Source organism: Oncorhynchus mykiss, unplaced genomic scaffold (assembly GCF_013265735.2).
Source record: "Oncorhynchus mykiss isolate Arlee unplaced genomic scaffold, USDA_OmykA_1.1 un_scaffold_130, whole genome shotgun sequence".
In the NCBI taxonomy this organism is placed as follows: Eukaryota; Metazoa; Chordata; class Actinopteri; order Salmoniformes; family Salmonidae; genus Oncorhynchus; species Oncorhynchus mykiss.
This window is the reverse complement of record NW_023493663.1, coordinates 717501-742500: the sequence shown is the minus strand read 5'-3', so window position 1 is coordinate 742500 and position 25000 is coordinate 717501. Positions and strand designations below refer to the sequence as shown.

At 48.2% G+C, this 25000-nt stretch overlaps 1 protein-coding gene across 1 annotated transcript in view; it reads right to left on the bottom strand.

Annotated features, from left to right (window-relative positions):
* LOC110513986 (unconventional myosin-XV-like) overlaps nucleotides 1-25000 on the bottom strand; it is a 45900-nt gene that overhangs the window by 15905 nt on the left and 4995 nt on the right. Inside the window, exons 5-11 of the mRNA XM_036972240.1 lie at nucleotides 20408-20523; nucleotides 19695-19830; nucleotides 14951-15066; nucleotides 13463-13581; nucleotides 12514-12655; nucleotides 10294-10405; nucleotides 1-174 (exon numbers count right to left, since the gene is read on the bottom strand). The exon at nucleotides 1-174 is cut by the window's left edge and continues 29 nt beyond it. Of these exons, the coding sequence (XP_036828135.1) occupies nucleotides 1-174; nucleotides 10294-10405; nucleotides 12514-12655; nucleotides 13463-13581; nucleotides 14951-15066; nucleotides 19695-19830; nucleotides 20408-20523 (915 nt within the window). The remainder of the gene's footprint in view (nucleotides 175-10293; nucleotides 10406-12513; nucleotides 12656-13462; nucleotides 13582-14950; nucleotides 15067-19694; nucleotides 19831-20407; nucleotides 20524-25000) is intronic.

Below are 25000 nucleotides of genomic sequence, written 5' to 3'. Positions count from 1 at the left end.
CGACTGTAGAGCCCATCGCCACGGCGATTGCAGCGGAGGCGGCAACACGGCCGTGTCTGTCACGAGGCTCCGCCCTCTCAGCAGGGAGAACCAGAAAGTCTGGAGCGGCCACCGGCTGAACACACTCACCTGGAAACACACCCCACCGTCCGTACACCGCCCCGTACCGCCAGCCTACACACACACACACACACACATACACAGAGTTATAACATACCGTGCAAATTCACCAGCATCACCGCCCGTACACCACCAGCCTACAAACACACGCAAGCACATGCACGCACGTGCACACACACACACACACACACACACACACAGTTTTCCATTTCCAGCCACCTACTTTTTTTCCCACTTTAAATGAACTAGGCTACTTTTTAATTTAAAAGTTTCAGTTCACTAGTCTGTCGATTCCTCTCCCGCTAGAATGAACGATGTGCATCTTCTCTGCGCCTGTCATTCACAAAGCGAGCGATGACAGGAAAAGCAGTCTGCTGTCTGTCCTGCCTCCCGGGAACAATTTGAGTACGCTGTAGTTGGTTGTAGTTAGATTTCTTTACACAGAGGAGGGAGAGAGCATGATGCTGGTGAATTTGCACGTCCCATGTAATGTAATGCTGCGTTCAAGACAACTGGGAACTCGAAAATCTCTGACTTCAGTGAGTTCAAGGCAACTGGGAACTCGGGAATCTCTGACTTCAGTGAGTTCAAGACAACTGGGAACTCGGGAATCTCTGACTTCAGTGAGTTCAAGACAACAGGGAACTCTGGGAAGAAAAACTAGCTCCGACTGGGAAAAATAGTTTTGAACTGTCATCCAACTCTGAATTCTAAGTCAGAAACTCTGGCATCTTTCTAGAGCTGTGACTTTCTGACCTGAAGATCACTGACGTCATGATTTGACCTCGTTTTTCCCCCCCAGAGATCCCGGTTGTCTTGAAAGCACCATTAGTGGTAACGATGAGTGGAAATCCATGACTTAGTTAATTGTTTTCTAGCCCATTCATTTTATTCTTTGCGTTTCACACAGCCAGCGCAGCCGCAAAGTCGAGGCGGAAGAAGGCGACTTAACAGCAAGTTTGACAACTGAACAGCAAGTGTTGACTAGGTTTATCAAAGGTGTCGAACTGACTGAATAAATGATCGTATATTGCTTTGCCATTCATAAATCATTAAAACATAGTTTATTTTTTATTTAACTTTTATTTAACTAGGCTAGTAAATTAAAAACAAATTATTATTTACAATGACAGCTTACATGCCACGTGGTTATACAGTGGTTCCTCCTTTAAAAGTTGTGAGTTTACACCGCAGGACTTAGAGGTACCCAGTGTCACGGCTCCAGACCACCACCAGGGGGAGTTAGAGGTACCCAGTGTCACGGCTCCAGACCACCACCAGGGGGAGTTAGAGGTACCCAGTGTCACGGCTCCAGACCACCACCAGGGGGAGTTAGAGGTACCCAGTTTCACGGCTCCAGACCACCACCAGGGGGAGTTAGAGGTACCCAGCATCACGGCTCCAGACCACCACCAGGGGGAGTTAGAGGTACCCAGTGTCACGGCTCCAGACCACCACCAGGGGGAGTTAGAGGTACCCAGTGTCACGGCTCCAGACCACCACCAGGGGGAGTTAGAGGTACCCAGTGTCACGGCTCCAGACCACCACCAGGGGGAGTTAGAGGTATCCAGTGTCACGGCTCCAGACCACCACCAGGGGGAGTTAGAGGTACCCAGTGTCACGGCTCCAGACCACCACCAGGGGGAGTTAGAGGTACCCAGTTTCACGGCTCCAGACCACCACCAGGGGGAGTTAGAGGTATCCAGTGTCACGGCTCCAGACCACCACCAGGGGGAGTTAGAGGTACCCAGTGTCACGGCTCCAGACCACCACGAGGGGGAGTTAGAGGTACCCAGTGTCACGGCTCCAGACCACCACGAGGGGGAGTTAGAGGTACCCAGTGTCACGGCTCCAGACCACCACCAGGGGGAGTTAGAGGTACCCAGTGTCACTGCTCCAGACCAACACCAGGGGGAGTTAGAGGTATCCAGTGTCACGGCTCCAGACCACCACCAGGGGGAGTTAGAGGTACCCAGTGTCACGGCTTCATTGCTCCAGACCACCACCAGGGGGAGTTAGAGGTACCCAGTGTCATGGCTCCAGACCACCACCAGGGGGAGTTAGAGGTACGCAGTGTCACGGCTTCATTGCTCCAGACCACCACAAGGGGGAGTTAGAGGTACCCAGTGTCACGGCTCCAGACCACCACCAGGGGGAGTTAGAGGTACCCAGTGTCACGGCTCCAGACCACCACCAGGGGGAGTTAGAGGTACCTAGTGTCACGGCTCCAGACCACCACCAGGGGGAGGTAGAGGTACCCAGTGTCACGGCTTCATTGCTCCAGATCACCACAAGGGGGGAGTTAGAGGTACCCAGTGTCACGGCTCCAGACCACCACCAGGGGGAGTTAGAGGTACCCAGCGTCACGGCTTCATTGCTCCAGACCACCACCAGGGGGAGTTAGAGGTACCCTGCGTCACAGCTTCATTGCTCCAGACAACCACCAGGGGGAGGTAGAGGTACCCAGCATCACGGCCTCATTGCTCCAGACCACCACCAGGGGGAGTTAGAGGTACCCAGTGTCACGGCTCCAGACCACCACCAGGGGGAATTAGAGGTACCCAGTGTCACGGCTTCATTGCTCCAGAACACCACCAGGGGGAGTTAGAGGTACCCAGTGTCACAGCTCCAGACCACCACCAGGGGGAGTTAGAGGTACCCAGTTTCACAGCTCCAGACCACCACCAGGGGGAGTTAGAGATACCCAGCATCACGGTTCCATACCACCACCAGGGGGAGTTAGAGGTACCCAGTGTCACGGCTCCAGTCCACCACTAGGGGGAGTTTGAGGTACCCAGTGTCACGGCTCCAGACCACCACCAGGGGGAGTTAGAGGTACCTAGTGTCACGGCTCCAGACCACCACCAGGGGGAGGTAGAGGTACCCAGTGTCACGGCTTCATTGCTCCAGATCACCACAAGGGGGGAGTTAGAGGTACCCAGTGTCACGGCTCCAGACCACCACCAGGGGGAGTTAGAGGTACCCAGCGTCACGGCTTCATTGCTCCAGACCACCACCAGGGGGAGTTAGAGGTACCCTGCGTCACAGCTTCATTGCTCCAGACAACCACCAGGGGAAGGTAGAGGTACCCAGCATCACGGCCTCATTGCTCCAGACCACCACCAGGGGGAGTTAGAGGTACCCAGTGTCACGGCTCCAGACCACCACCAGGGGGAATTAGAGGTACCCAGTGTCACGGCTTCATTGCTCCAGAACACCACCAGGGGGAGTTAGAGGTACCCAGTGTCACAGCTCCAGACCACCACCAGGGGGAGTTAGAGGTACCCAGTTTCACGGCTCCAGACCACCACCAGGGGGAGTTAGAGATACCCAGCATCACGGTTCCATACCACCACCAGGGGGAGTTAGAGGTACCCAGTGTCACGGCTCCAGTCCACCACTAGGGGGAGTTAGAGGTACCCAGTGTCACGGCTTCATTGCTCCAGACCACCACCAGGGGGAGTTAAAGGTACCCAGTGTCACGGCTCCAGACCACCACCAGGGGGAGTTAGAGGTACCCAGTTTCACGGCTCCAAACCACCACCAGGGGGAGTTAGAGGTACCCAGTTTCACGGCTCCAGACCACCACCAGGGGGAGGTAGAGGTACCCAGCGTCACGGCTTCATTACTCCAGACCACCACCAGGGGGAGTTAGAGGTACCCAGCATCACGGCTCCAGACCAGCCGTGGAGCCGTGACCTAGTAGTACCCAGTGTCACGGCTTCATTGCTTCAGACCACCACAAGGGGGAGGTAGAGGTACCCAGTGTCACGGCTTCATTGCTTCAGACCACCACAAGGGGGAGATAGAGCACTGTGTGTCCATGGTATCACATCGGGACAAGTAAACCAAATTATTTCCAAGGTTTCCTTTCCTAGGATGTCGGGGCTTGGCCAGACAGTAGCAATGTTTCCATGAACTTGTCCAGCAAAATCGTGTCAACATTTAGAAAGATCACATAGGAAATATACTGAATAAAAATATGAAACGCAACATGTAAAGTGTTGGTCCTGTGTTTCATCAGCTGAAATAAAAGATCCCAGAAATGTTCCATACTCACAAAAAGTTTATTTCTCTCAAATTTTGCCACAGATGTCTCAAGTTTTGAGGGAGCGTGCAATTGGCATGCTGACTGCAGGAATGTCCACCAGATCTGTTGCCAGAAACGTGAATGTTCATTTCTCTACCATAAGCCGCGTCCAATGTCATTTCAGAGAATTTTGCAGTACGTCCAGCCGCCCTCACAACCATAGACAACGCGTAGCCACGCCAACCCAGGACCTCCACATCCAGCTTCTTCACCTGCGGGATCATGAGACCAGCCACGCCGACAGCTGATCAAACTGAGGACTATTTCTGTCTGAAATTAAGCCCCTTTGTTTGGAAAAACTCATTCTGATTGGCTGTGCCTGGCACCCCAAGTGGGTGGGCCCTCCCAGGCTGCGCCCCTGCCCAGTCATGTGAAATCCATAGATTAGGGCCGAATGAAATTATTTCAATTGAATGATTTCCTTATATGAACTGCAACTCAGTAAAATCTTTGAAATAGTTGCATGTTGTGTTTAGGGTCTGTTGTTTAGCACCTAGCAAGAGGCTGTTGTTGTTGTTTAGCACCTAGCAAGAGGCTGTTGTTTAGCACCCAGCAAGAGGCTGTTGTTGTTTAGCACCCAGCAAGAGGCTGTTGTTTAGCATCTAGCAAGAGGCTGTTGTTTAGCACCTAGCAAGAGGCTGTTGTTGTTGTTTAGCACCTAGCAAGAGGCTGTTGTTTAGCACCTAGCAAGAGGCTGTTGTTGTTGTTTAGCACCTAGTGAGAGGCTGTTGTTTAGCACCTAGCAAGAGGCTGTTGTTGTTGTTTAGCACCTAGCAAGAGGCTGTTGTTTAGCACCTAGCAAGAGGCTGTTGTTGTTGTTTAGCACCTAGCAAGAGGCTGTTGTTTAGCACCTAGCAAGAGGCTGTTGTTTAGCACCTAGCAAGAGGCTGTTGTTGTTGTTTAGCACCTAGCAAGAGGCTGTTGTTTAGCACCTAGCAAGAGGCTGTTGTTTAGCACCCAGCAAGAGGCTGTTGTTTAGCACCTAGCAAGAGGCTGTTGTTTAGCATCTAGCAAGAGGCTGTTGTTTAGCACCTAGCAAGAGGCTGTTGTTGTTGTTTAGCACCTAGTAAGAGGCTGTTGTTTAGCACCTAGCAAGAGGCTGTTTAGCTGTGTTTTTGTAGCCTACATGTGATGGGAGAGTTTGAAAAACAAATACCCACTGGATGTAAATAATAATGATGTCATTCTGCCAGGTAAGCACATGCTACTTTGTGGTTAAAATTTAATTAAGAAGGTTCCTGGGAAAGCCTTTCCACTCCTCCGAAACACGACCCCGCCTAGACGCGCTACTTCTTGACACACTGCTCGCTTAACCCGGAAGACAGTCGCACCAATTTGTCATAGGAAACACCGTACAGCTAGCTACCGGAGTCAACCTGCACTGCGCCCGGGCCGCCAGAAGGAGTCGCTAGAGCGCAATGTGACAAGGGCAAAGCTGGGCCAATTGTGCGGCGCCTCATGGGTCTCCCGGTAGCGGCCGGCTGTAACACAGCCCGGGATCGAACCCGGATCTGTAGTGACGTCTCTAGCACTGCGATGCAGTGCCTTAGACTGGTAAACTTGATAAATTATTCAATATTTTGTCTGTGTATTTCAGATTGAGGGGGGACACCAACATAGAGCTCCTTCAGCAAACAAAATGTGAACACCACATGGCTGGCTACTCTATGTACCTGTAGAAAACACTGCCTGGGGTCGCCTGGCTGCCTACTCTGTGTACCTGTAGAAAACACTGCCTGGGGACACCTGCCTGGCTACTCTGTGTACCTGTAGAAAACACTGGCTGGCTACTCTATGTACCTGTAGAAAACACTGCCTGGGGTCGCCTGGCTGGCTACTCTATGTACCTGTAGAAAACACTGCCTGGGGATGCCTGGCTGGCTACTCTGTGTACCTGTAGAAAACACTGCCTGGGGACGCCTGGCTGGCTACTCTGTGTACCAGTAGAAAACACTGCCTGGGGACTCCTGGCTGGCTACTCTGTGTACCTGTAGAAAACACTGTCTGGGGACTCCTGCCTGGCTACTCGGTGTACCTGTAGAAAACACTGGCTGGGGATTCCTGGCTGGCTACTCTATGTACTATATATACTGTACCAAGAAAGATTCACCACACCAAACCACCAGCCTCCACACACAGAGAAAGATGAACAAAGTATTCATGTACTATATATACTGTACCAGATCTACCGTAGTCTACATGTACTATATATACTGTACCAGATCTACCGTAGTCTACATGTACTATATATACTGTACCAGATCTACCGTAGTCTACATGTCCTATATATACTGTACCAGATCTACCGTAGTCTACATGTCCTATATATACTGTACCAGATCTACCGTAGTCTACATGTCCTATATATACTGTACCAGATCTACCGTAGTCTACATGTCCTATATATACTGTACCAGATCTACCGTAGTCTACATGTCCTATATATACTGTACCAGATCTACCGTAGTCTACATGTCCTATATATACTGTACCAGATCTACCGTAGTCTACATGTCCTATATATACTGTACCAGATCTACCGTAGTCTACATGTCCTATATATACTGTACCAGATCTACCGTAGTCTACATGTCCTATATATACTGTACCAGATCTACCGTAGTCTACATGTCCTATATATACTGTACCAGATCTACCGTAGTCTACATGTCCTATATATACTGTACCAGATCTACCGTAGTCTACATGTCCTATATATACTGTACCAGATCTACCGTAGTCTACATGTCCTATATATACTGTACCAGATCTACCGTAGTCTACATGTCCTATATATACTGTACCAGATCTACCGTAGTCTACATGTCCTATATATACTGTACCAGATCTACCGTAGTCTACATGTCCTATATATACTGTACCAGATCTACCGTAGTCTACATGTCCTATATATACTGTACCAGATCTACCGTAGTCTACATGTCCTATATATACTGTACCAGATCTACCGTAGTCTACATGTCCTATATATACTGTACCAGATCTACCGTAGTCTACATGTCCTATATATACTGTACCAGATCTACCGTAGTCTACATGTCCTATATATACTGTACCAGATCTATCGTAGTCTACATGTCCTATATATACTGTACCAGATCTACCGTAGTCTACATGTCCTATATATACTGTACCAGATCTACCGTAGTCTACATGTCCTATATATACTGTACCAGATCTACCATAGTCTACATGTACTATATATACTGTACCAGATCTACCGTAGTCTACATGTCCTATATATACTGTACCAGATCTACCGTAGTCTACATGTCCTATATATACTGTACCAGATCTACCATAGTCTACATGTACTATATATACTGTACCAGATCTACCGTAGTCTACATGTCCTATATATACTGTACCAGATCTACCATAGTCTACATGTCCTATATATACTGTACCAGATCCACCGTAGTCTACATGTCCTATATACAGTGCCTTGCGAAAGTATTCGGCCCCCTTGAACTTTGCAACCTTTTGCCACATTTCAGGCTTCAAACATAAAGATATAAAACTGTATTTGTTTGTGAAGAATCAACAACAAGTGGGACACAATCATGAAGTGGAACGACATTTATTGGATATTTCAAACTTTTTTAACAAATCAAAAACTGAAAAATTGGGCGTACAAAATTATTCAGCCCCTTTACTTTCAGTGCAGCAAACTCTCTCCAGAAGTTCAGTGAGGATCTCTGAATGATCCAATGTTGACCTAAATGACTAATGATGATAAATACAATCCACCTGTGTGTAATCAAGTCTCCGTATAAATGCACCTGCACTGTGATAGTCTCAGAGGTCCGTTAAAAGCGCAGAGAGCATCATGAAGAACAAGGAACACACCAGGCAGGTCCGAGATACTGTTGTGAAGAAGTTTAAAGCCGGATTTGGATACAAAAAGATTTCCCAAGCTTTAAACATCCCAAGAAGCACTGTGCAAGCGATAATATTGAAATGGAAGGAGTATCAGACCACTGCAAATCTACCAAGACCTGGCCGTCCCTCTAAACTTTCAGCTCATACAAGGAGAAGACTGATCAGAGATGCAGCCAAGAGGCCCATGATCACTCTGGATGAACTGCAGAGATCTACAGCTGAGGTGGGAGACTCTGTCCATAGGACAACAATCAGTCGTATATTGCACAAATCTGGCCTTATGGAAGTGTGGCAAGAAGAAAGCCATTTCTTAAAGATATCCATAGAAAGTGTTGTTTAAAGTTTGCCACAAGCCACCTGGGAGACACACCAAACATGTGGAAGAAGGTGCTCTGGTCAGATGAAACCAAAATTGAACTTTTTGGCAACAATGCAAAACGTTATTTTTGGCGTAAAAGCAACACAGCTCATAACCCTGAACACACCATCCCCAATGTCAAACATTGTGGTGGCAGCATCATGGTTTGGGCCTGCTTTTCTTCAGCAGGGACAGGGAAGATGGTTAAAATTGATGGGAAGATGGATGGAGCCAAATACAGGACCATTCTGGAAGAAAACCTGATGGAGTCTGCAAAATACCTGAGACTGGGACGGAGATTTGGCTTCCAACAAGACAATGATCCAAAACATAAAGCAAAATCTACAATGGAATGGTTCAAAAATAAACATATCCAGGTGTTAGAAGGGCCAAGTCAAAGTCCAGACCTGAATCCAATCGAGAATCTTTGGAAAGAACTGAAAACTGCTGTTCACAAATGCTCTCCATCCAACCTCACTGAGCTCGAGCTGTTTTGCAAGGAGGAATGGGAAAAAATGTCAGTCTCTCGATGTGCAAAACTGATAGAGACATACCCCAAGCGACTTACAGCTGTAATCGCAGCAAAAGGTGGCACTACAAAGTATTAACTTAAGGGGGCTGAATAATTTTGCACGCCCAATTTTTCAGTTTTTGATTTGTTAAAAAAGTTTGAAATATCCAATAAATGTCGTTCCACTTCATGATTGTGTCCCACTTGTTGTTGATTCTTCACAACAAAAATACAGTTTTATATCTTTATGTTTGAAGCCTGAAATGTGGCAAAAGGTCGCAAAGTTCAAGGGGGCCGAATACTTTCGCAAGGCACTGTATACTGTATATATACTGACAGTTTAAGAAGGGGCAAGACAGACAGACAGACAGACAGACAGACAGAAAACTGTTCACAGTCAGGAAACATGTCTGAGACCTCCAGACTTTAGCTCAGTGGGACTAGACAGTCCCAACAACAGCCCAGTCTGAATCCAGACTTTAGCTCAGTGGGACTAAACAGTCCCAACAACAGCCCAGTCTGAATCCAGACTTTAGCTCAGTCGGACTAGACAGTCCCAACAACAGCCCAGTCTGAATCCAGACTTTAGCTCAGTGGGACTAAACAGTCCCAACAACAGCCCAGTCTGAATCCAGACTTTAGCTCAGTGGGATTAGACAGTCCCAACAACAGCCCAGTCTGAATCCAGACTTTAGCTCAGTGGGACTAGACAGTCCCAACAACAGCCCAGTCTGAATCCAGACTTTAGCTCAGTGGGATTAGACAGTCCCAACAACAGCCCAGGCTGAATCCAGACTTTAGCTCAGTGGGATTAGACAGTCCCAACAACAGCCCAGCCTGAATCCAGACTTTAGCTCAGTGGGACTAGACAGTCCCAACAACAGCCCAGTCTGAATCCAGACTTTAGCTCAGTGGGACTAGACAGTCCCAACAACAGCCCAGTCTGAATCCAGACTTTAGCTCAGTGGGACTAAACAGTCCCAACAACAGCCCAGTCTGAATCCAGACTTTAGCTCAGTGGGACTAGACAGTCCCAACAACAGCCCAGTCTGAATCCTAGTTGTTTCCTCACACAGCAACCAGAACACAACCAAACACGACGGGGTGTTAGTCACATGCAGGTCAACCACACACACAGGCCCCACCCACCAAACTCAGGAGTATCTCTCTTTAGTTCCTCCAGCAACATGACCTTCTTCCTGACGATGCAGCCGTAGCATCGGCCTACACCACACAATACAATGAGCAACACAGCTAACACAATGGGGACGTGTGTGTATCTGTGTGTGTGTGTGTGTCTGGGTGTCTCACCCTCCTCCAGCCCCTCCACGCTGTGTAATCTGATGATGTCTCCCTTGTGGAAGCTGAGCAGAGTTCTGTCCTCTGTGATGTAGTTCCTCACTGCGACCACATACTCAGAGTCCTGGGGAAAAAACATCCCATTTGTCCAAATCAATCTGGACGCAGAAAAAGGGTGATAATGTGTCCATCCTTTCTATTAGGTTGTAGAGTGAAGCCTGGAGTCCTGTTGAATGAAAACAATCACTTTCCTACCTGTCTCACCCTCTAACCTGTCTCACCCTCTAACCTGTTTCACCCTCTAACCGGTTTCCCCTCTCACCCTCTAACCTGTCTCTAACCTGCCTCTAGTCTGTCTAACCCTCTAACCTGTCTCACCCTCTAGTCTGTTTCCCCCTCTAACCTGTCTCACCCTCTAACCTGTCTCACCCTCTAGTCTGTTTCACCCTCTAGTCTGTCTCACCCTCTAGTCTGTCTAACCCTCTAACCTGTCTCACCCTCTAGTCTGTTTCCCCCTCTAACCTGTCTCACCCTCTAACCTGTCTCACCCTCTAGTCTGTTTCACCCTCTAGTCTGTCTCACCCTCTAGTCTGTCTCACCCTCTAACCTGTTATAACATCTAACCTGTCTCACCCCCTAAACTGTCTCACCATCTACCTGTCTCACCCTCTACCTGTTATACGCTCTAACCTGTCTCCCCCTCTAGTCTGTTTCACCCTCTAGTCTGTCTCACCCTCTAGTCTGTCTCACCCTCTAACCTGTTATAACATCTAACCTGTCTCACCCCCTAAACTGTCTCACCATCTACCTGTCTCACCCTCTACCTGTTATACGCTCTAACCTGTCTCCCCCTCTAGTCTGTTTCACCCTATAGTCTGTTTCACCCTCTAACCTCTCACCCTCCAACCTGTTTCACCCTCTATCCTCTCACCAACCTGTCTCACCCTCTAACCTGTTTCACCCTCTAACCTGTCTCACCCTCTAGTCTGTTTCACCGTCTAACCTGTCTCACCCTCTATCCTCTCACATATCTGTCTCACCCTCTAACCTTTTTCACCCTCTAACCTGTTTCACCCTCTAACCTGTTTCACCCTCTAACCTGTCTTGCCCTCTATCCTGTTATACACTCTAACCTGTCTAACCCTCTAACCTGTCTCACCCTCTATCCTTTTTCACATGTCTCACCCTCTAGCCGGTTTCACCCTCTAACCTGTCTAACCCTCTAGTCTGTCTAACCCTCTAGTCTGTCTAACCCTCTAACCTGTCTCACCCTCTAGTCTGTTTCCCCCTCTAACCTGTCTCACCCTCTAACCTGTCTCACCCTCTAGTCTGTTTCACCCTCTAGTCTGTCTCACCCTCTAGTCTGTCTAACCCTCTAACCTGTCTCACCCTCTAGTCTGTTTCCCCCTCTAACCTGTCTCACCCTCTAACCTGTCTCACCCTCTAGTCTGTTTCACCCTCTAGTCTGTCTCACCCTCTAGTCTGTCTCACCCTCTAACCTGTTATAACATCTAACCTGTCTCACCCCCTAAACTGTCTCACCATCTACCTGTCTCACCCTCTACCTGTTATACGCTCTAACCTGTCTCCCCCTCTAGTCTGTTTCACCCTCTAGTCTGTCTCACCCTCTAGTCTGTCTCACCCTCTAACCTGTTATAACATCTAACCTGTCTCACCCCCTAAACTGTCTCACCATCTACCTGTCTCACCCTCTACCTGTTATACGCTCTAACCTGTCTCCCCCTCTAGTCTGTTTCACCCTATAGTCTGTTTCACCCTCTAACCTCTCACCCTCCAACCTGTTTCACCCTCTATCCTCTCACCAACCTGTCTCACCCTCTAACCTGTTTCACCCTCTAACCTGTCTCACCCTCTAGTCTGTTTCACCGTCTAACCTGTCTCACCCTCTATCCTCTCACATATCTGTCTCACCCTCTAACCTTTTTCACCCTCTAACCTGTTTCACCCTCTAACCTGTTTCACCCTCTAACCTGTCTCACCCTCTAACCTGTCTCACCCTCTAACCTGTCACACCCTCTAACCTGTCTCACCTTCTAACCTGTCTAACCTGCCTCACACTCTAACCCATCTCACCCTCTAACCAGTCTCACCCTCTAACCTATCTAACCTGTCTCACCCTCTAACCTGTCTAACCTGTCTCACCCTCTAACCTGTCTAACCTGTCTCACCCTCTAACCTGTCTAACCTGTCTCACCCTCTAACCTGTCTCACCTTCTTCAGTTCTGTGATGAAGTAGTCCACCATGTGTTTAACCTGTGGAGCCTTGGCGGAGAACAGAATCAGCTTCTCGTTGGTCAGGTTAAACTCCAACATGTTCTTAGATGGAATGGACACAAACAGGATGTCCGCGTAACTATGGAAACAAAAACAGAAACAAAGAGATCTTTACCTTGTCAGCTTGGGGATTCGATCCAGCAACCTTTCGGGTTACTGGCCCAATACTCTAACCACTAGGCTACCTGCGGCCCCGTGTGTGTGTGTGTGTGTGTGTGTGTGTGTGTGTGTGTGTGTGTGTGTGTGTGTGTGTGTGTGTGTGTGTGTGTGTGTGTGTGTGTGTGTGTGTGTGTGTGTGTGTGTGTGTGTTCAGTTTGTTATATCTGGAGTACTTCTCCTGTCCTATTCGGTGTCCTGTGTGAATTTAAGTGTGCTCTCTCTAATTCTCTCCTTCTCTCTTTCTCTCTCTCGGAGGACCTGAGCCCTAGGACCTTGCCTCAGGACTACCTGACATGATGACTCCTTGCTGTCCCCAGTCCACCGTGCTGCTGCTCCAGTTTCAACTGTTCTGCCTTATTATTATTTGACCATGCTGGTCAATTATGAACATTTGAACATCTTGGCCATGTTCTGTTATGATCTCCACCCGGCACAGCCAGAAGAGGACTGGCCACCCCACATAGCCTGGTTCCTCTCTAGGTTTCTTCCTAGGTTTTGGCCTTTCTAGGGAGTTTTTCCTAGCCACTGTGCTTCTACACCTGCATTGCTTGCTGTTTGGGGTTTTAGGCTGGGTTTCTGTACAGCACTTTGAGATATCAGCTGATGTACGAAGGGCTATATAAATACATTTGATTAGATTTTTGATTTAAATTGTGTGTGTGTGTGTGTTAATGTGTGTGTGTGTGTGTGTGTGTGTGTGTGTGTGTGTGTGTGTGTGTGTGTGTACCTGTAAGGGTGTAGCACTCTGAAGTAGTCTGGGACAACAGCGCTGCTTCTCACCATCTTCAGCAGCTTGATGCCTCGATGAGACACAGAGACCACCTGCACCCCAGTACCCACACTGCCCTGCAACACACACACTCTGTCAACATCAACAGGCTCACACACACACACAGTTATGAGACCACCTGCACCCCAGTACCCACACTGCCCTGCAACACACACACTCTGTCAACATCCACAGGCTCACACACACACACACACAGTTATGAGACCACCTGCACCCCAGTACCCACACTGCCCTGCAACACACACACTCTGTCAACACACACAGTTATGTAGCGTCCTCAACCCAACACCTAGCGACCTCACCCCAACACCTAGAGACCTCACCCCAACACCTAGCGTCCTCAACCCAACACCTAGCGTCCTCAACCCAACACTTAACGACCTCAACCCAACACCTAGCGATCTCAACCCAGCACCTAGCGACCTCAACCCAACACCTAGCGTCCTCAACCCAACACCTAGCGTCCTCAACCCAACACCTAGCGTCCCCAACCCAACACTTAACGATCTCAACCCAACACCTAGCGATCTCAACCCAACACCTAGCGACCTCTACCCAACACCTAGCGACCTCTACCCAACACCTAGCGACCTCTACCCAACACCTAGCGACCTCTACCCAACACCTAGCGACCTCTACCCAACACCTAGCGACCTCTACCCAACACCTAGCGACCTCAACCCAACACCTAGCGACCTCAACCCAAACACCTAGCGACCTCAACCCAAACACCTAGCGACCTCAACCCAACACCTAGCGACCTCAACCCAACACCTAGCGACCTCAACCCAAACACCTAGCGACCTCAACCCAAACACCTAGCGACCTCAACCCAAACACCTAGCGACCTCAACCCAAACACCTAGCGACCTCTACCCAAACACCTAACGACCTCAACCCAACACCTAGCGACCTCAACCCAACACCTAGCGACCTCAACCCAACACCTAGCGACCTCACCCCAACACCTAGCGACCTCACCCCAACACCTAGCGACCTCAACACAACACCTAGCGACCTCAACTTAACACCTAGCGACCTCAACCCAACACCTAGCGACCTCACCCCAACACCTAGCGACCTCACCCCAACACCTAGCGACCTCAACCCAACACCTAGCGACCTCAACCCAACACCTAGCGACCTCAACCCAACACCTAGCGATCTCAACCCAACACCTAGCGATCTCAACCCAACACCTAGCGACCTCAACCCAACACCTAGCGACCACAACCCAACACCTAGCGACCTCAACCCAACACCTAGCGACCTCAACCCAACACCTAGCGACCTCTACCCAACACCTAGCGACGTCCAATGTGTAATGTGTTGTGTTGACAGTCGCTGGACCCGGGTAGGAGTACTGGGTGGAGCTACCCCAGATATAGCTACGGTATATAGGCTCACACACAGAGACACACTCACCGAGGCAGGGAAGAGTCGTGAGAAATATATTTCCCAGGAGTCTCTAGCCATCGTCACGATCTTCTTCTTCACACTCTCATCCTGTGTGGCTCCATCCTGACCCACCTGGTGCTCCACTACACACACACAGTCACACAGTCACACAGTCACACAGACAGACAGACAGACAGACAGACAGACAGACAGACAGACAGACAGACAGACACTGAGTATTGATGGTTCTAATAGTTTGTGGTGTTTGATGGTGTTTTGTGGTGTTATGTGGTGGGTTGTGGTGTTATGTGGTGGGTTGTAGTGTTGTGTGGTGGGTTGTGGTGTTATGTGGTGGGTTGTAGTGTTGTGTGGTGGGTTGTAGTGTTGTGTGGTGGGTTGTGGTGTTATGTGGTGGCTCGTGGTGTTGTATGGTGGGTTGTGGTGTTGTGTGGTGGGTCGTGGTGTTTTGTGGTGGGTTGTAGTGTTGTGTGGTGGGTTGTGGTGTTGTGTGGTGGGTTGTGGTGTTGTGTGGTGGGTTGTGGTGTTGTGTGGTGGGTTGTGGTGTTGTGTGGTGGGTTGTGGTGTTATGTGGTGGGTTGTCGTGTTGTGTGGTGGGTTGTGGTGTTATGTGGTGGGTTGTGGTATTGTGTGGTGGGTTGTGGTGTTGTGTGGTGGGTTGTGGTGTTGTGTGGTGGGTTGTGGTGTAGTGTGGTGGGTTGTGGTGTTGTGTGGTGGGTTGTGGTGTGGGTTGTAGTGTTGTGTGGTGGGTTGTGGTGTTGTGTGGTGGGTTGTGGTGTTGTGTGGTGGGTTGTGGTGTTGTATGGTGGGTTGTGGTGTAGTGTGGTGGGTTGTGGTGTTGTGTGGTGGGTTGTGGTGTGGGTTGTAGTGTTGTGTGGTGGGTTGTGGTGTAGTGTGGTGGGTTGTGGTGTTGTGTGGTGGGTTGTGGTGTTGTGTGGTGGGTTGTGGTGTTGTGTGGTGGGTTGTGGTGTTGTGTGGTGGGTTGTGGTGTTGTGTGGTGGTTCAAATCAAATCAAATTTTATTTGTCACATTCACATGGTTAGCAGATGTTAATGCGAGTGTAGCGAAATGCTTGTGCTTCTAGTTCCGACAATGCAGTAATAACCAACAAGTAATCTAACTAACAATTCCAAAACTACTGTCTTATACACAGTGTAAGGGGATAAAGAATATGTAAATAACGATATATGAATGAGTGATGGTACAGAGCAGCATAGGCAAGATACAGTAGATGGTATCGAGTACAGTATATACATATGAGATGAGTATGTAAACAAAGTGGCATAGTTAAAGTGGCTAGTGATACATGTATTACATAAGGATGTAGTAGATGATATAGAGTACAGTATATACGTATACATATGAGATGAATAATGTAGGGTATCTAAACATATTAGGTAGCATTGTTTAAAGTGGCTAGTGATATATTTTACATCATTTCCCATCAATTCCCATTATTAAAGTGGCTGGAGTTGAGTCAGTGTGTTGGCAGCAGCCACTCAATGTTAGTGGTGGCTGTTTAACAGTCTGATGGCCTTGAGATAGAAGCTGTTTTTCAGTCTCTCGGTCCCAGCTTTGATGCACCTGTACTGACCTCGCCTTCTGGATGATAGCGGGGTGAACAGGCAGTGGCTCGGGTGGTTGTTGTCCTTGATGATCTTTATGGCCTTCCTGTAACATCGGGTGGTGTAGGTGTCCTGGAGGGCAGGTAGTTTGCCCCCGGTGATGCGTTGTGCAGACCTCACTACCCTCTGGAGAGCCTTACGGTTGTGGGCGGAGCGGTTGCCGTACCAGGCGGTGATACAGCCCGACAGGATGCTCTCGATTGTGCATCTGTAGAAGTTTGTGAGTGCTTTTGGTGACATGCCGAATTTCTTCAGCCTCCTGAGGTTGAAGAGGCGCTGCTGCGTCTTCTTCACGATGCTGTCTGTGTGAGTGGACCAATTCAGTTTGTCTGTGATGTGTATGCCGAGGAACTTAAAACTTACTACCCTCTCCACTACTGTTCCATCGATGTGGATAGGGGGGTGTTCCCTCTGCTGTTTCCTGAAGTCCACAATCATCTCCTTAGTTTTGTTGACGTTGAGTGTGAGGTTATTTTCCTGACACCACACTCCAAGGGCCCTCACCTCCTCCCTGTAGGCCGTCTCGTCGTTGTTGGTAATCAAGCCTACCACTGTTGTGTCGTCCGCAAACTTGATGATTGAGTTGGAGGCGTGCGTGGCCACGCAGTCATGGGTGAACAGGGAGTACAGGAGAGGGCTCAGAACGCACCCTTGTGGGGCCCCAGTGTTGAGGATCAGCGGGGTGGAGATGTTGTTGCCTACCCTCACCACCTGGGGGCGGCCCGTCAGGAAGTCCAGTACCCTGTTGCACAGGGCGGGGTCGAGACCCAGGGTCTCGAGCTTGATGACGAGCTTGGAGGGTACTATGGTGTTGAATGCCGAGCTGTAGTCGATGAACAGCATTCTCACATAGGTATTCCTCTTGTCCAGATGGGTTAGGGCAGTGTGCAGTGTGGTTGAGATTGCATCGTCTGTGGACCTATTTGGGCGGTAAGCAAATTGGAGTGGGTCTAGGGTGTCAGGTAGGGTGGAGGTGATATGGTCCTTGACTAGTCTCTCAAAGCACTTCATGATGACGGAAGTGAGTGCTACGGGGCGGTAGTCGTTTAGCTCAGTTACCTTAGCTTTCTTGGGAACAGGAACAATGGTGGCCCTCTTGAAGCATGTGGGAACAGCAGACTTGTATAGGGATTGATTGAATATGTCCGTAAACACACCGGCCAGCTGGTCTGCGCATGCTCTGAGGACGCGGCTGGGGATGCCGCCTGCAGCCTTGCGAGGGTTAACACGTTTAAATGTTTTACTCACCTCGGCTGCAGTGAAGGAGAGTCCGCATGTTTTCGTTGCAGGCCGTGTCAGTGGCACTGTATTGTCCTCAAAGCGGGCAAAAAAGTTATTTAGTCTGCCTGGGAGCAAGACATCCTGGTCCGTGACGGGGCTGGTTTTCTTCTTGTAATCCGTGATTGACTGTAGACCCTGCCACATACCTCTTGTGTCTGAGCCGTTGAATTGAGATTCTACTTTGTCTCTATACTGACGCTTAGCTTGTTTGATAGCCTTGCGGAGGGAATAGCTGCACTGTTTGTATTCGGTCATGTTACCAGTCACCTTGCCCTGATTAAAAGCAGTGGTTCGCGCTTTCAGTTTCACGCGAATGCTGCCATCAATCCACGGTTTCTGGTTAGGGAATGTTTTAATTGTTGCTATGGGAACGACATCTTCAACGCACGTTCTAATGAACTCGCACACCGAATCAGTGTATTCGTCAATGTTGTTATCTGACGCAATACGAAACATATCCCAGTCCACGTGATGGAAGCAGTCTTGGAGTGTGGAATCAGCTTGGTCAGACCAGCGTTGGACAGACCTCAGCGTGGGAGCTTCTTGTTTTAGTTTCTGTCTGTAGGCAGGGATCAGCAAAATGGAGTGGTCAGCTTTTCCGAAAGGAAGGCGGGGCAGGGCCTTATATGCGTCGTGGAAGTTAGAATAACAATGATCCAAGGTTTTTCCAGCCCTGGTTGCGCAATCGATATGTTGATACAATTTAGGGAGTCTTGTTTTCAGATTAGCCTTGTTAAAATCCCCAGCTACAATGACTGCAGCCTCTGGTTTGTGGTGTTATGTGGTGGGTTGTGGTGTTGTGTGGTGGGTTGTGGTGTTGTGTGGTGGCTTGTGGTGTTTTGTGGTGGGTTGTGGTGTTATGTGGTGGGTTGTCGTGTTGTGTGGTGGGTTGTGGTGTTATGTGGTGGGTTGTGGTGTTGTGTGGTGGGTTGTGGTGTTGTGTGGTGGGTTGTGGTGTGGTGTTGTGTGGTGTGGTGGGTTGTAGTGTTGTGTGGTGGGTTGTGGTGTTGTATGGTGGGTTGTGGTGTTGTGTGGTGGGTTGTGGTGTTGTGTGGTGTTATATGGTGGGTTGTGGTGTTGTGTGGTGGGTTGTGGTGTTGCGTGGTGGGTTGGGGTGTTGTGTGGTGGGTTGTGGTGGGTTGTAGTGTTGTGTGGTGCTATATGGTGGGTTGTGGTGTTGTGTGGTGGGTTGTGGTGTTGTGTGGTGGGTTGTGGTGGGTTGTGGTGTTGTGGGGTGGGTTGTGGTGTTGTGTGGTGGGTTGTGGTGGGTTGTAGTGTTGTGTGGTGCTATATGGTGGGTTGTGGTGTTGTGTGGTGGGTTGTGGCGTTGTGTGGTGGGTTGTGGTGTCGTGTGGTGGGTTGTGGTGGGTTGTGGTGTTATGTGGTGGGTTGTAGTGTTGTGTGGTGGGTTGTGGTGTTGTGTGGTGGGTTGTGGTGGGTTGTGGTGTTATGTGGTGGGTTGTAGTGTTGTGTGGTGGGTTGTGGTGTTGTGTGGTGGGTTGTGGTGTTGTGTGGTGGGTTGTGGTGTTGTATGGTGGGTTGTAGTGTTATATGGTGGGTTGTGGTGTTGTGTGGTGGGTTGTGGTGTTGTGTGGTGTTTTGTGGTGGGTTGTGGTGTTGTATGGTGGGTTGTAGTGTTATATGGTGGGTTGTGGTGTTGTGTGGTGGGTTGTAGTGTTATATGGTGGGTTGTGGTGTTGTGGGGTGGGTTGTGGTGTTGTGTGGTGGGTTGTGGTGTTGTGTGGTGGGTTGTGGTGTTGTGTGGTGGGTTGTGGTGGGTTGTAGTGGTTTGATGGTGTTTGGTTTTGTTTTGATGGTGTTTTGTGGTGGTTCTAATGGTTGGTACCAAACAGAGCCTTCATCTTGGTCCTCTCCTCCTGAGTGATGCGGATGCAGGCCTCTGAGAAGGTGTCGTGGACTATCTGTCTGAACAGCAGCTCCAGCAACAGAGGAGTGTTGAAGTTGTCTTTAGGGTAGAACACCTACAGTACCACACCATCAACATAGACAATATCAAGACTTGGAATGAGCTCATTGGTTGGACAAACAATTATTTGACTTGTTCCTAATTGTCTTGAAGGATCATGACTGATTGTGACTGATTGATACCTTCCTCAGGTAAATCTCCCAGGGTGTGTTAGTGTGTGGGCCCCTCCTTCCTCTGGTAAATCTCTCAGGGTGTGTTAGTGTGTGTACCTCTTCCCTCAGGTAAATCTCTCAGGGTGTGTTAGTGTGTGGGCCCCTCCTTCCTCAGGTAAATCTCCCAGGGTGTGTTAGTGTGTGGGCCCCTCCTTCCTCAGGTAAATCTCTCAGGGTGTGTTAGTGTGTGGGCCCCTCCTTCCTCAGGTAAATCTCTCAGGGTGTGTTAGTGTGTGTGTACCTCTTCCCTCAGATAAATCTCTCAGGGTGTGTTAGTGTGTGTACCTCTTTCCTCAGGTAAATCCTCCAGGGTGTGTTAGTGTGTGGGCCCCTCCTTCCTCAGGTAAATCTCTCAGGGTGTGTTAGTGTGTGGCCCCTCCTTCCTCAGGTAAATCTCCCAGGGTGTGTTAGTGTGTGTACCTCTTTCCTCAGGTAAATCCTCCAGGGTGTGTTAGTGTAAGTGTAGTGCTCTTCACTGCTCCTGTGGTGTAGCTGGGTCTGGCTGGTCTCTTCCTCTACAGGCAACACTCTGGACACTATAAACACACACACACACACACACACACATAAACACACACACACAAGAACACTGAATGGTTTTCATTCAACAATGAAAATTGTCTGGTTCAGTTCAGGACTGATTCTAGTTATGGTCTGGTTCAGGTCTGGATCTATTTCAGGTTTGGATCTAGTTCAGGACTGGTTCTAGTTGAGGTCTGGATTTGGTTCAGGTCTGGGTCTGGCCAGACCTGAACTATAACCAGACCTGAACTACAACCAGACCTAAACTATAACCAGACCTAAACTATAACCAGACCTGAACTATAACTAGACCTGAACTACAACTAGGCCTGAACTAGAACCAGCCAGACCTGCACTAGAACCAGACCTAGGTTGTAGTTCAGGTCTGGTTGTAGTTCAGGTTATAGTTCAGGTCTGGTTGCAGATCAGGTCTGGTTCTAGTTCATGTCTGGTTGTAGTTCAGGTCTGGTTATAGTTCAGGTCTGGTTGTAGTTCAGGTTATAGTTCAGGTCTGGTTGTAGTTCAGGTCTGGTTATAGTTCAGGTCTGGTTAAAGTTCAGGTCTGGTTGTAGTTCAGGTCTGGTTATAGTTCAGGTCTGGTTATAGTTCAGGTCTGGTTATAGTTCAGGTCTGGTTATAGTTCAGGTCTGGTTATAGTTCAGGTCTGGTTCTAGTTCAGGTTATAGTTCAGGTCTGGTTGTAGTTCAGGTCTGGTTATAGTTCAGGTCTGGTTGTAGTTCAGGTCTGGTTATAGTTCAGGTCTGGTTATAGTTCAGGTCTGGTTCTAGTTCAGGTTATAGTTCAGGTCTGGTTATAGTTCAGGTCTGGTTGTAGTTCAGGTTATAGTTCAGGTCTGGTTATAGTTCAGGTCTGGTTGTAGTTCAGGTCTGGTTATAGTTCAGGTCTGGTTCTAGTTCAGGTCTGGTTATAGTTCAGGTCTGGTTCTAGTTCAGGTTATAGTTCAGGTCTGGTTGTAGTTCAGGTCTGGTTGTAGTTCAGGTTATAGTTCAGGTCAGGTTATAGTTCAGGTCTGGTTATAGTTCAGGTCTGGTTGTAGTTCAGGTCTGGTTATAGTTCAGGTTATAGTTCAGGTCTGGTTATAGTTCAGGTCTGGTTGTAGTTCAGGTCTGGTTGTAGTTCAGGTCTGGTTATAGTTCAGGTCTGGTTATAGTTCAGGTCTGGTTCTAGTTCAGGTTATAGTTCAGGTCTGGTTGTAGTTCAGGTCTGGTTGTAGTTCAGGTTATAGTTCAGGTCAGGTTATAGTTCAGGTCTGGTTATAGTTCAGGTCTGGTTGTAGTTCAGGTCTGGTTATAGTTCAGGTCTGGTTGTAGTTCAGGTCTGGTTATAGTTCAGGTCTGGTTATAGTTCAGGTCTGGTTGTAGTTCAGGTTGTAGTTCAGGTCTGGTTATAGTTCAGATCTGGTTCTAGTTCAGGTTATAGATCAGGTCTGGTTGTAGTTCAGGTCTGGTTCTAGTTCAGGTTATAGTTCAGGTCTGGTTGTAGTTCAGGTCTGGTTCTAGTTCAGGTCTGGTTGTAGTTCAGGTTATAGTTCAGGTCTGGTTATAGTTCAGGTCTGGTTATAGTTCAGGTTATAGTTCAGGTCTGGTTGTAGTTCAGGTCTGGTTCTAGTTCAGGTCTGGTTGTAGTTCAGGTTATAGTTCAGGTCTGGTTATAGTTCAGGTCAGGTTATAGTTCAGGTCTGGTTATAGTTCAGTTCTGGTTGTAGTTCTGGTCTGGTTATAGTTCAGGTCTGGTTGTAGTTCAGGTCTGGTTATAGTTCAGGTCTGGTTATAGTTCAGGTCTGGTTATAGTTCAGGTTGTAGTTCAGGTCTGGTTATAGTTCAGGTCTGGTTATAGTTCAGGTCTGGTTATAGTTCAGGTCTGGTTCTAGTTCAGGTTATAGATCAGGTCAGGTTATAGTTCAGGTCTGGTTGTAGTTCAGGTGTGGTTGTAGTTCAGGTTGTAGTTCAGGTCTGGTTATAGTTCAGGTCTGGTTCTAGTTCAGGTTATAGATCAGGTCTGGTTGTAGTTCAGGTCTGGTTGTAGTTCAGGTCTGGTTATAGTTCAGGTCTGGTTGTAGTTCAGGTCCTTTTATAGTTCAGATCTGGTTATAGTTCAGGTCTGTTTGTAGTTCAGGTTATAGTTCATGTCTGGTTGTAGTTCAGGTCTGGTTATAGTTCAGGTCTGGTTGTAGTTCAGGTCTGGTTGTAGTTCAGGTCTGGTTATAGTTCAGTTCTGGTTATAGTTCAGGTCTGGTTATAGTTCAGGTCTGGTTATAGTTCAGGTCTGGTTGTAGTTCAGGTCTGGTTGTAGTTCAGGTTATAGTTCAGGTCTGGTTGTAGTTCAGGTCTGGTTGTAGTTCAGGTCTGGTTGTAGTTCAGGTCTGGTTATAGTTCAGGTCTGGTTATGGTTCAGTTCTGGTTATAGTTCAGTTCTGGTTATAGTTCAGGTCTGGTTGTAGTTCAGGTCTGGTTGTAGTTCAGGTCTGGTTCTAGTTCAGGTCTGGTTCTAGTTCAGGTCTGGTTATGGTTCAGGTCTGGTTATAGTTCAGGTCTGGTTATAGTTCAGGTCTGGTTATAGTACAGGTCTGGTTGTAGTTCAGGTTATAGTTCAGGTCAGGTTATAGTTCAGGTCTGGTTGTAGTTCAGGTTATAGTTCAGGTCTGGTTAGAGTTCAGGTCTGGTTGTAGTTCAGGTCTGGTTAGAGTTCAGGTCTGGTTGTAGTTCAGGTTATAGTTCAGGTCTGGTTAGAGTTCAGGTCTGGTTGTAGTTCAGGTCTGGTTAGAGTTCAGGTCTGGTTGTAGTTCAGGTCTGGGTGTAGTTCAGGTTATAGTTCAGGTCTGGTTATAGTTCAGGTCTGGTTCTAGTTCAGGTCTGGTTATAGTACAGGTCTGGTTGTAGTTCAGGTTATAGTTCAGGTCAGGTTATAGTTCAGGTCTGGTTATAGTACAGGTCTGGTTGTAGTTCAGGTTGTAGTTCAGGTCTGGTTATAGTTCAGGTCTGGTTCTAGTTCAGGTCATAGTTCAGGTTATAGTGCAGGTCTGGTTGTAGTTCAGGTTATAGTTCAGGTCTGGTTATAGTTCAGGTCTGGTTGTAGTTCAGGTGTGGTTGTAGTTCAGGTTGTAGTTCAGGTCTGGTTATAGTTCAGGTTATAGTTCATGTCTGGTTATAGTTCAGGTCTGGTTATAGTTCAGGTCTGGTTGTAGTTCAGGTGTGGTTGTAGTTCAGGTTGTAGTTCAGGTCTGGTTCTAGTTCAGGTTATAGATCAGGTCTGGTTGTAGTTCAGGTCTGGTTGTAGTTCAGGTTATAGATCAGGTCAGGTTATAGTTCAGGTCAGGTTATAGTTCAGGTCTGGTTGTAGTTCAGGTCTGGTTGTAGTTCAGGTCTGGTTGTAGTTCAGGTCCTTTTATAGTTCAGATCTGGTTATAGTTCAGGTCTGGTTGTAGTTCAGGTCTGGTTATAGTTCAGGTCTGGTTGTAGTTCAGGTCTGGTTATAGTTCAGGTCTGGTTGTAGTTCAGGTCTGGTTGTAGTTCAGGTCTGGTTGTAGTTCAGGTTATAGTTCAGGTCTGGTTGTAGTTCAGGTCTGGTTGTAGTTCAGGTCTGGTTGTAGTTCAGGTTATAGTTCAGGTCTGGTTATAGTTCAGGTCTGGTTATAGTTCAGGTCTGGTTGTAGTTCAGGTCTGGTTGTAGTTCAGGTTATAGTTCAGGTCTGGTTGTAGTTCAGGTCTGGTTGTAGTTCAGGTCTGGTTGTAGTTCAGGTCTGGTTGTAGTTCAGGTCTGGTTATAGTTCAGGTCTGGTTATAGTTCAGGTCTGGTTGTAGTTCAGGTCTGGTTGTAGTTCAGGTTATAGTTTAGGTCTGGTTGTAGTTCAGGTCTGGTTGTAGTTCAGGTTATAGTTCAGGTCTGGTTGTAGTTCAGGTTATAGTTCAGGTCTGGTTGTAGTTCAGGTCTGGTTGTAGTTCAGGTTATAGTTCAGGTCTGGTTGTAGTTCAGGTCTGGTTGTAGTTCAGGTTATAGTTCAGGTCTGGTTGTAGTTCAGGTCTGGTTGTAGTTCAGGTTATAGTTCAGGTCTGGTTGTAGTTCAGGTCTGGTTATAGTTCAGGTCTGGTTGTAGTTCAGGTTATAGTTCAGGTCTGGTTATAGTTCAGGTGAGGTTATAGTTCAGGTCTGGTTGTAGTTCAGGTCTGGTTATAGTTCAGGTGAGGTTATAGTTCAGGTCTGGTTCTAGTTCAGGTCTGGTTATAGTTCAGGTTGTAGTTCAGGTCTGGTTCTAGTTCTGGTCTGGTTATAGTTCAGGTGAGGTTGTAGTTCAGGTCTGGTTGTAGTTCAGGTCTGGTTGTAGTTCAGGTCTGGTTGTAGTTCAGGTCTGGTTGTAGTTCAGGTCTGGTTATAGTTCAGGTCTGGTTATAGTTCAGGTCTGGTTCTAGTTCAGGTCTGGTTATAGTTCAGGTCTGGTTATAGTTCAGGTCTGGTTCTAGTTCAGGTCTGGTT